General features: G+C 36.0%; 1 protein-coding gene across 2 annotated transcripts in view; it reads right to left on the reverse strand.

The window, feature by feature from the left end:
• ATF2 (activating transcription factor 2) overlaps positions 1–12,385 on the reverse strand; it is an 82,453-nt gene that overhangs the window by 18,770 nt on the left and 51,298 nt on the right. For both annotated transcript variants that reach the window (XM_025912567.2, XM_086718935.1), the window contains one exon: positions 1,164–1,313. In XM_025912567.2, coding sequence (XP_025768352.1) covers positions 1,164–1,313 — 150 coding nt within the window. The remainder of the gene's footprint in view (positions 1–1,163; positions 1,314–12,385) is intronic.

Below are 12,385 nucleotides of genomic sequence, written 5' to 3' on the forward strand. Positions count from 1 at the left end.
CACCCACTTATTTACCTTCTCTCTTGGCTCCTGTGTTGTTTAGTCGATAACTACCATAACTACATTCCACTTTAAGTTTTGTAAAAATGAAATACAGTTATCTAAAAACTTATGCTTATGAGGCAATCTAGAACTTGCCATTTACCTGTTTAATAGCAAAGTTTTGCTTTTTAATGCTAATGCTAATACTGTTTAAGTATCTCTTAAGATAAAAGTTCTAAATAGAGTTCTGAAACATTTAACAGAAATAGTTACCCTTCCATGTAGAAATGCACTGTAGACATAACAGACCTATCAACCATCTGATAGGCAGTCACAAACTACAGATAAATGAAAAGGACCTCTGGTATAAACAGTGTCCATAAAGCATATGTATCTGCTCCTTTGGTAATGTCTCTCACATTTTAATTCAAGAATCATTTGACTGGGGTATCTGGGTGGCTCAGTCGGTAAAGTGTCCAACTTTGGCTCAGGTCATGATCTCACACGGTTCGTGAATCCCAGCCCCACATCGGGCTCTCCGCTGTCAGCACGAAGAGCCCGCTTTGGATCCTTGGTCTCCCTTCCCTCTCTCTGCCCCTCCCCAGCTTGCTCGCACCACGCTCTCTCTCAGAAATAAACAGAAACATTAAAAAAAAATCATTTGATATATGCCAGTAATCTCATAAATACAATCCACAAAAAATGAGTTAAAAAGCGTCAGTGGAGATTTGTGCTATGTCAGACCAACATACATAGACAAAAGCATTTACAGGGTGTCCTGAGCAGTAATAATTGCTCGACTATTTTAATTATTTACTTATTTATTTTGGGGTGTCAATACTTTTTGAGAGACAGCATGGGTGCAGAGGAGGGGCACAGGGTAAGGAGAGAGAGAATCTTAAGCAGGCTTCACACTCAGCGTGGAGCCTGATGCGGGGCTAGATCTCACAACTCTGAGGTCATGACCTGAACTGAAATCGAGTTGGACACTTAAATGACAGAGCTACCCTGGCACCCCTGGGTGTGAATACTTTTACACTGAACTACCTTTCCTAATGTTTTTGGTACCCTTTTGAAATATGACCAGAAGTAATTTTTTCAAAGTATATAGTCCTTTAAGTTACCCCGTATTTGTTTTTTAAAGGATAACAGAGTGTAGATTATAAAAACAACACACATACCGGAGTTTCTGTAGTGGATGTGGCTGGCTGTTGTAGGGACTGTGGTCGAGATTCCTCTGACTGAGTTCTAACCAATCCACTACCATGACCTTTGACAGTATCACCATTGGTAACTGGAGGATGTTGCTGGGTCAAAGCAGCTTTTAATCTCTGAAATGCAGACATCAATTAAAAAAAAAAAAAGTTCCCTGCTTTCCACTCAAGTCCAACTCCCAAAGTATTCTTTAGTTAACCAAAAAAAAAGTATTTGTTAAGAAATGCATTTGGCTTTAAAATTAGTTTTATCATTACAAATAGTAAGACAAACACTCTGGAAAACTTTCCTGAGTCTTTCTGAGTACTACTATAGGATTTAATACTTTGCTATCCTAATCAATTTTGAGGAAGGAGTGAAAAACACCGTTACCTGAAAATAACCAGTTCCGTTCAATTAAAATAATTAACACAATTATGTACACTGTCACCTATCTTCTTGCCCTTCATTCCTGAATCTCCATCTTTTTAGGCTCTCCTAGATTCTTAAACCTAAATCTCTTCCAAATTTGGGCCCACTTTGGACAACTGGGCTTATTTGGACAATGACCTGATGTTGCATTTTTTAGGCCACTATACTGACTGTCAGACTGAACCTCCTCCTAGAACCTACAGCTAGGTTTGCCTCCCGCAGGTCTTCCCTGTCTCCAGTAAGAAGGTTTAGTTTGAGGTCTATCCCCTCTACTATGTTCCATTTGCCATTTCACTGAATTGCATCTGACCCACTGCCAGGGTATGAGTAACCTAGTGTCAGAAGGAGGCCTTAGACACTTACGGCTACCTCTTAATAAAAACACAATCTGCATAAAACTTACTATTCTATCAGCAAAAGTGTATCATATGTGAATATCTTAGTTCCTCAAACAGTAAGCTCTTTCAAGAGCAGAGATTTCCTTACATTTCTTTGCATCCCTTTTAAGCGACTGGTACACGGATTTGCTACATGGGTGAATAACAAATGTATTTGTTAACTGAGAGAAATTGGATTCTTTGGCAAAAATGGCACAAGCGATATCTGGGGTAGTTTTATTGTTAGAATCTGTAAATATGAAATAATTAGCACAAGATAATCATACCATAATATCTTAGCAATGAAAGGCACCTGAGAGACCTGGGATTATTATTGTTGATATTGTTCTCAGTAACAGTTGTAGTCCTTAAGCCCAAAATAAAGTTTCATTATCTGTGGGGGAAGGAGGCTACAAAATTGATATGAGAAACGTGTTGCAGTCTATCCAGTGCTTTCCAAACTTCCCAGAAGTCATAATTGGCTGGGTGCTAAAAACAGATTTGTACCCACCTTTCTCTCTCCCTTCCTTGCCGATGGCAGGGAGAAGTGGGAAAGAGAGAAGAGCTTTTGAAAAGCACCCAGGTGATTCTAGGACAACTGCTTTCATTTACTCCAATAAGAGCAACTTAGCAAATTATACAACTATCCCAAAATCTGTAGTTTGTTTTCATCTATGCATATCCACGATGCCATCTACAAGTGATCCAGACCCCTGAAAAAACTGAAGCATATATGAAAAGGTCCACCAAAATTTCCCTTGAGGCAATAACTATACCTAGACAAGTGTTCCTGGACATTTTCTCTCTACTGCTAATCACTGTAGATGCTGGGTATGATTTTAAAAATAAGCCAATAGTTTAAAAATAAAAGTTTACTGGGGTAGAAGTTATACATCGTAAAATGAAGTCTTTTTTGTGCATAGTCCTATGAGTTTTAACAAGCACATACAGTCGTGCAACCACCCCCTACCATCAGAATACAAAACAGTGCTATTATCCCCCCAAATTCCCTCATGCTCCATTCCTGTCACTCTTCCTCCCACCCCCAGTCCTTAGAAACCATTAATCTGTTTTCTGATCCCCAAAGTTTTGCCTTTTCCAGAATGTCATATAAATGGACTTATACAGTGTTACAGCCTTCTGAAATCTGGCGTCTTTCTTTTAGCGTAATGTACTTGAGATCCATCCATGTTATCAGTATTTTTTCACTGAGTTTCTAACAGGACAGTGTCCCTATTTTACAGATTGGGAAACCAGAGATCATTTGCCCAAGGTCGTCTTAGTAGCTAAGACACATGAAATTGAGACACTCAACTGAAGGGATAGTATGGAAGTGGATGGATTAAACCAAAATGAGGTAAGTGATCAAAGGAGTAATTGGCTCCAACCAGTAGGACTACTTAGGCTAAATGGTAAAGAACTCAAAGTAGAAAGGAGTTTGAAAGTATAAGTCAATATAAATAGAAGGAGGAAAATCTGGGGAGGTGGTCAGCCTGCATAATTATATCTTTTAAAAACAGAAATGTTACACATCAAAATAAAAGAAATAGTACCTAGTCTATAGTGTTAGGTTAGGGCTTTCACTTCTAGATATAAAATGTACATAAATCTAGGTAGTGGTTGAGATGTGAAGCTTGGTAAATTATGTGTTGGTAAAACATTTTGAAGTCCTTAGGTAGAAAACATCATAGAACTGAAGAGCATTTAAAGTTTTATAGTGAAGAGCTTAACTCTTAGAATTAATGAAATACAGTAACTGCACATAGGGGAGTCTGAAGTACATAAACATCACTCTCTTGAATAATCTTTAGTAGGGCAAGTTACTACCTTACAGAGCACTTAAAAGCAGCATCAGTATTCATTCATTATCCTCTCTTGACTGCCCCAGTGTATACAGTACTCACCCAGTGAGGAAGCTCTAATGTTTGCTCCATGCTGTTACATTGATTACAATGGGTCTGACTTAGAAAGTGTGCCACTGGGTACAGAATTTAAGAAAAAGATTTTCAAGGGTTAACACTGCTCTGAGCTGCATAAATATATATATATATATTTTGTTGTTGTTGTTGTTGTTGTTGTTTTTAAACAGCAATAAAAATACATGTGTGCTAAAAAAAAATTAGAATGGGTTAGGTGAAAAAAGTTGTCACTAAACAGAATTCATAAAAATTTTATAAGGATTTTCTATAATCCACCCAAATATATTTGCTAGAGACATCTTAAATAATGACAAATAGTTTGGTTCAAAATTATTTATTTTAAAATAGAATTTTGGAACTAGCAGATATATTGATAATTAGTCCAATCACCAACTTACAGATAAAGGCCCAAAAAATGAAGTTACTTCCCAGAATCACAGTTAGTTAGAAGCAGAGTGACCAGAAATTCTGTTGACTCCTAATTCGTTGAACATATTTTAGACAAAAGTTTTGCCAAACTAGAGTTTTTGCCTGATATTAACTATTTTAGATATATTAGCAATCAAGAAGAGTATCAGACATTGGCCAGCTCATTTCTCTCCATATGGATATTTAATATAAGTAAATGAAAAGACTGAGTACTCAAAGAAATTCAGTAAGATCCATAAGGTCTGTATTCTCCAACATGTCCAATTAAAATAAAGCTTGAGCATAATTTTAAACCAGAGGCACTGTTTGAAAGAAAACTAAAATATCTTTATTACTCTATTTCCAAGCAGACTAGTGTTTTAATATTTGGAATTAATTTTTAGCAACGTAAAATTCAACTACTATATTGAAACTTTTTTTCTTAGATATAAAATGTGTCAATTAAAGGATGACTGGTTTGTTGTGCTGGCCAATACAACTTACTCATTTTAAGAGATAATCTCCTAAGAATAATTTGCTTTTCAAATTCTATGTTATAGTTCACATTCCTGGAAACAAATTTTATCACATCTGTCAGAACTTAGTAGGAGCAAACTACTCCATCATAGTTCAAAGAAAAAACATAATGTTCTCTAGAAACAATTTATGAAAAAGTCAGATCCATATTTCATATGTGCCACAAAAGCTCATCAGAGTAATAACCCTCCTTCTCCTGGGTGTTATCCTACCATCTGCTGCTCTATTACTTATCTTTATTTTGCAACTAATTAACAGCATAATCTTCTAAATTCAGCAAGTTAATTATCATTATTGTGGTCTTTGCAGCATCATCAGTCCTCATGAAGTCTTGTCTCCCCACCCCCAGAGAACGTATGAAAATGAAGTAGGTTGGGAGAGAGTCTGTTTCTTTGGAGTGGGCTCATTAGGTGTTTGCTGATTAGCTTGGCATGCAGAGGCAGGTCAGAAGAATTCTGCTGAACATGAGGTTCCATGCAGGGCCCAACTAAGTTAATGTAGGTTTCTGAACATTTGCCAAGATGCCCTCTGTCAGCTCTCGGTAGAAACCCCCTGCAGAAAACCTACTGGCTTCCCACCGTATGCAAAGTTATTTCTCAGTTTGTCACACAACACTTCAAGGAAGGATTGTGAAGAATGCTACCTAAATACTTTATTAAATCTTCTTAACAAAGCTCCTAGACAATTAACATTGTCTTATTCAGACACATTACCTTTTAGTTACAAATATTAGGTAAGAAAGTTGTTTTAGTAGAAGAATAACACAGATAGCAAACACCTACAGTTTACTTGCTTAATGACAAAACTCCTAAATGTGGGGAGGTCCATTGCAATTCTATGGAAGACAGCAGATCCTAGGAATTTTTCTATAATATTAAAAAATACTAGATAATTTTGTATTTGTGAATCCCCACTTACATTTGTTTTTCTTACCACATTCTTACTTTCCCAAAGACTTAATCTTCTAACAACCAAAAAAAACCTTGCTCTGGAGAAATTTCTTTAGCAAAAAAAGGATCCTATTTCAATATTTATAGTAGACACAAACAATATGTATTTGTCTTCCTTATATAAGCACTAGGTTTTGAAAATCAGGGCCCCACAAAAGCATTCCTGGCTATCTTCAGATACAAATAAGTTTTCTCTTCAGCTGTAGTGTGCTTGTCATTCTAATGTGTTCCAATGCTATTTCTCCTAATTTTTTATTTTTTTAATGTATCTTTCACTATGTTTAAAAAATTTTTAATTCCTGTATAGTTAATATACACTGTTCATTTCAGGACTTATATAGTGATTCAACAATTCCATATGCTGGGGCGACTGGGTGGCTCAGTCGTTCAAGCGTCCAACTTCGGTTCAGGTCATGATCTCACGGTTTGTGGGTTTGTGTCCTGTGTCAGGCTCTGTGCTGACAGCTCAGAGCTTGGAGCCTGCTTCGGATTCTGTGTCTCCCTCTCTGTCCCTCTCTCCCTCACTCTCTCTCGTCTCTGCCCCTCCCCCACTCACTCACACACTCTCTCAAAAGTAAATAAACATTAAAAAACCCCCACATTTCCATATATTACTCTGTGCTTATCTAGGTAAGCGTACTCTTAATTCCCTATTTCACCCATCCTCCCCACCTCCTCTCTGCTAAACATCTGTTCTCTATAGTCAGAGTCTGTTTTCATTTGTATTCTTTATTTCTTAAATTCCACATATGAATGAAATCATGTGGTATTTGTCCTTCTTTGACTGGCTCATATTGCTTAGCATTATACTCTCCAGATCCTTCACGCTATTGAAAATGGCAAGATTTCATTCTTTTTTATAGCCGAGTAACATTCCATTCTCCATATATACCTCTTCTTTATTCATCTATTGATGGACACTTAGGCTGCTTCCATAATTTGGCTACTCTAACAACAATGCTGCAATAAACACAGGAGTGCATATATTCCTTTGAATTAGGGTTTTTGTAATTTTTTGGGAAAATACCCAATAGTGAGATGACTGGATTTTAGGGTAGTTCTATTTTAATTTTTTTTAACTTTATTTATTTTGAGAGAGCAAGCGAGCGAGCAAGAGAGAGCTAGAGAGCAAGCACAAGTGGGGGAGGGGCACAGAGGAGAGACAGAATCCCATCCACGTCATCAGTGCAGCTTGACGTGGGGCTCGAACTCACAAACCATGAGATCATGACCTGGGCCAAGATCAAGATTCGGACGCTTAACCAAACGCTCATTTGGTTAAGCGTCCCTTTAACTTTCTGAGGAACCTTCATACTGTCTTTCACAGTGGCTGCACCAGTTTGCATTCCAGCCAACAGTGCATGATGCCTCCCTTTTTCCCAACATCCTTGCCAACTCTTGTTTTTCTTTTTTTGATTTGAGCTTTTCTGACAGGTGTGAGATGGTATCTCAGTGAGGTTTTGATATGCATTTCCCTGATAACTGATTTTCATGTATCTGTTGACCATCTGGATGTCTTCTTTGGAGAAACATCTGTTCATGTCTTCTGCCCATTTTTAATTGGATTGTGGTTTTTTTGGTGTTGAGTTGTGTTAAGTTCTTGATATACTGTGGATACTTACCCTTTATTGGGCACATTATTTACAAGTATCTTCTCCCACTCGGTAGGTTGTCTTTTTGTTTTGTTGATTGTTTCCTTTGCTGTGCAGAAGCTTTTAATTTTGATGTGCTTCCAATAGTTAATTTTGCTTTTGTTCCCCTTACCTCAGGTGACCTATCTAGAAAGATGTCATTATAGCCGATGTTAGAGAACTTACCGCCATACTCTCTTCTAGGATTTTTATGGTTTCAGTTCTCACAATGAGGTCCTTAATCCATTCTGAGTTTATTTTTGTATATAGTGTAAGAAAGTGGTCCAGTTTCAGTCTTTTGCACATAGCTGTCCAGTTTTCCCAACACTGTTTGTTGAAGAGACTCTTTCCCAATGCATATTCTTGCCTCCTTTGTCAGATTAATTGACCATATAATTGTGGGTTTATTTCTGGGCTCCCTATTCTGTTCCATTGATCTAGGTGTCTATTTTTGTGCAGTACCATACTGTTTCGATTACTACAGCTTTGTAATCTGAAGCCTGGAATTGTGATACCTCCAAGTTTTGTTCTTTTTCAAGATTGCTTTGGCTATTTGGGGTCTTTTGTGGTTCCATGCAAATTTTAGGATTGTTCTAGTTCTGTGAAAAATGCTGTTGGTATTTTAATAGGGATTGCATTACATCTGTAGATTGTTTTGGGCAGTATAGACATTTTAAACATATTTGTTCTTCTAATCCATGAACGTGCAATGTCTTTCCATTTCTTTGTATCATGTTCAATTTCTTTCACCACTGTTTTACAGGTTTCAGAGTACAGGTCTTTCACCTATACTCCTTATTCCTAGGTATTTTATTACTTTTCGTGTAATTATAAATGGGATTGTTTTCTTAATTTCCCTTTGTGCTGCTTCATTATTAGTGTATAGACATGCGATGGATTTCTGTATATTGATTTTGTATCCTGTGAACTTACTGAATTCATTCATTTGTTCTAGTAGTTTTTTTGGTGGAGTCTTTATTTTTTTAATGTTTATTTATTACTGAGAGACAGAGACAGAGCCCAAGCATGAGAAGGGCAGAGAGAGAAGGAGACACAGAAACTGAAGCAGGCCCCAGGCCCTGAGCTGTCAGCACAGAGCCTGACGCAGGGCTCAAACTCACAGACGGCGAGATCATGACCTGAGCCAAAGTGGGACACTCAACCGACTGAGCCACCCAGGTGCCCCTTCTGTGGAGTCTTTAGAGTGTTCTATACAGTATATAGAATCATGTCATCTGCAAACAGTTGAAGTTTTACTTCTTTCTTACAATTTGGGGGACTTTTATTCCTTTGTCTTATCTGACTGCTGTGACTAAGACTTCCAGTATTATGATGAATAAAACTGGTCTTCTTCCTGACCTTAGGGGAAAAGCTTTCAGTTTTTTACCATTATGATGTTAGCTGTGGGGTTTTCATATAAGGGCTGTATTATGTTAAAGTATGTTCCCTCTAAACCTAGTTTGTTGAGGGTTTTTATCATGAATGGATGTTGTATGTTGTCATATCTTTTTCTGCATCTATTGAAACAACCTTATGGCTTTTAGCCTTTCTCTTACTGATGTGATGTATCATGTCGATTGATCTGTGAATATTAAACCACCCTTGCATCCCTGGAATAAATCCTACTTGCTCATGGGGAATGACTTTTTTAATGCATTGTTGGATTTGGTTTGCTAATATTTTGTTGAGGATTTTTACATCTATGTTCTGTAGCACTCTCTTTTTTATTTGGTAGTGTGTTTATTTGGTTTTAGTATCAGGTTAATAGTGGCCTTGAAGAATGAATTTGGAAGTTTTCCTTCCTCTTCTATTTTTTGGAAAAGTTTGAGAATAGGTTTTAACTCTACTTTAAATGTTTGGTAGAATTTATCTGTGAAGCCGTTGGATCCTGGACTTTCGTTTTTGGGGAAATTTTTGATTACTGATTCAATTTCATTGCTGGTAATCTATATGTTCAAATTTTCTGTTTCTTCCTGCTTCATTTTGGGGAAGTTATATGTTGCTAGGATTTTATCCACTTCTAGGTTGCTCAGTTTGTTGACACATAATTTTTCATAATATTCTTACAATCCTTTGCATTCCTGTGGTGTCGGTTATTATTTTTCCTCTTTCATTTCTGATTTTATTTGAGTCCCCTCTCCTCTTTTTGATGAGCCTGGCTATAGGTTTATCAATTTTGTTGATCTTCTCAAAGAACCAGCTCCTGATTTCATTAATCTATTTTTTTAGTTCCTAGATCATTTATTTCTGTTCTGATATTTATAATTTCCTTCCTTCTGCTGGGTTTGGGTTTAGGTTCTTTTTCTAGCTCCTTTAGGTGTAAGGCTAGGCTAATATTTGAGATTTTTCTTGCTTCTTGAGGTAGGCTTGTAATGCTATAAACTTTTCCCTGAGAACTGCTTTTGCTGCTTCCCAAAGATTTTAGACCACTGTGTTTTCATTTTCATTTGTCTCCATGTGTTTTTTGATTTCCTCTTTGACTTGTTGGTTGACTCATTCACTGTTTAGTTGCATGTTATTTAACTTCCATGTATTTGAGCTCTTTTCAGATTTTTTTCTTATGGCTGATTTCTAGTTTCACTGCATTGTGGTTGAAAAGATGCATGGTAACTTCAATCTTTTTGCATTTGTAGAGATTTATTTTGTGGTCTAATATATAATCTGGAGAATATTTCATGTGTACTTAAAGAATGTGCATTTTGCTATTGTAGGATGGAATATTCTGAATATGTCTATTAAAACACTAGTCCAATGTATCATTCTAAGCCACGGTTTCCTAATTGATTTCGTCGATGTAAATAGGATGTTAAAGTTCCCTACAATCACTGTGTTACCATCAGTTAGTTCCTTTATATTTGTTACTAACTGTTTTATGTATTTGGGTCCTCCCATTCTGGGTGTATAAGGGTTTACAATTGTTACGTCTTCTTGTTGGAGTCCCCCTTAATGATTATGTAGTGTCCCTCTTTGTCTCTTGTTACAGTCTTTGTCTTAAAGTCTATTTTGTCTGATACAGCTCTTGCTACCCTAGCTTTCTTTTCACACCCCTTTGCATGATAAATGTTTCTGCATCCCCTCTTTTTCAATCTGCATGTGACTCTGGGTCTGCAAGGAGTTTCTTGTTGGCAGCATATACACTGGTCTTATTTTTTTTTTATCCCTCCCATCACCCTATGCCTTTTTTTTTTTTGGAATGTTTAGTCCATTTACATTCAGAGTAATTATTGATAAGTCTGTATTTATTGGTATTCTGTCATTTGTTTTGTGATTGTTTTTGTAGATCTTCTGTTTTTTTCTTCCCTTGCTCTCTTCTCTCACCACAAGTTGGCTTTCTTTAGTGATATATTTGGATTCCTTTCTCTATTTTCTTTGCATACCTATTACCAATTTTTGATTTGTGGTTACCATTAGGTTTGTATATAACATCTTCTGAACCACACATCATTTTAGCAAAAACAAACAGGGAGGATGTTTAAGTATTTTCAAAGAGTTGAAGGCAACAACAAAGCACAGTCCAACTCAAGCCTGAAAGAAGACATTGTAAATTTTACTAGAGGGTTAGCAGACTGGCAAAAAAAATTATTTAATGTGTAACATGAATCAAAGGGATAAGAGCTGGGAATCACTCATTTGGAGAAACTGTATTTGGAGTCCTATCACTGATGGAGAATCAAGTCCTGTGATCATTTACCTGTCATTAAGGAAACCAGTCTCAACTTTCTTCAGTTGGGAAGATACAATTATTTCCTCAATTGGTAAGTCTTTTACCTTATTAAGCTCCAGGGGGCTAAAAATCAATGACACTGACATATTAATTCAAATTTTAAAATCATCTGTACCTATTTGGTATTCTATGTTCTGAAAGTGATTAAAGTAACTTGCCACAGAGTAATAGGTTACCCTTGAATTTCAATTTAAAATGGTTAAAAGATCAATTCAGTCTTGTGATTTTAATTGGAAGAGCTAAAATAATCTCATAAGCCTCCCAATAATGGACTATTTAAGAAAACCAAGCCTCATATCTATAAGTTTAATTAAACTTAAAAGGTTATTAAAGTACTTAGAGAAGTTTATTAGACAACTGAGGTACCTATAGGGAAAACAGGATATATTAAGTTTAAAATGAAATTTGGCATGTTTAAAATTAATTATATTTGAAGACCTTTAAAAGCAATTATATAGTTGGATTTGTAAACTGGCCTTAAAAATTCAGGGAAGAACTTTCTGAATTTGTAACTTTAATAAATCTAATATATTTTTTAAAAGCAGTCCCTGAAAAAAAAAAATCAAATAAATAAAAGCAGTCCCTGAATAATGGTTTTTATGCACAAAAGTTATCAAGGGCACCAAAAACAAACAACTCACTGATATAATCCTAACTGCTAAAGAATATAATCAATGGCCTTAAAAGAAGACTTCTTTGCCTCTCTTGATGATCACCAGAACGATTTGCAAGAGAAACTCAAAATTTAAGATCACATCTGCTGAATTTCTTAGCACCTAAGAAATGTATGTTAAATAAATGACAATTGACAGAAATAATTATTAAATGAGACTGAGGAAAAACATATGAACATGAAACCAACTACAAAACCCAAACTATTTTTAGGTCATTTCCCAATGTCGGTAGATTGGTTTTGTACTTGTAACAATATAGAAGTATAGTTGATGACACGCAAGCAGTGAAAATTCTTAGACAGTAATATAAAATGAATATTATAGACTAAGGGAAAACAGACTAGCAATATTTCATAAAAATATAAAACCAATGATGAAATGTGAAATTATTTCTGTACAACAAAACCCCCAATTAATCAGAATTCCTTTAGCATTCTAGGCAATTGGTATTTTGTTACCAGTTCATATTACCTGGATAGAAGGGCAATACTAATTTTCACAAATGAGCCAAACAGGTATGATATATTAGAAAATGGAAACATAGGACAATCAAATAT

The sequence above is a fragment of the Puma concolor genome, chromosome C1, assembly GCF_028749965.1.
Source record: "Puma concolor isolate L17-30 chromosome C1, mPumCon1.1.hap2, whole genome shotgun sequence".
NCBI lineage: Eukaryota > Metazoa > Chordata > Mammalia > Carnivora > Felidae > Puma > Puma concolor.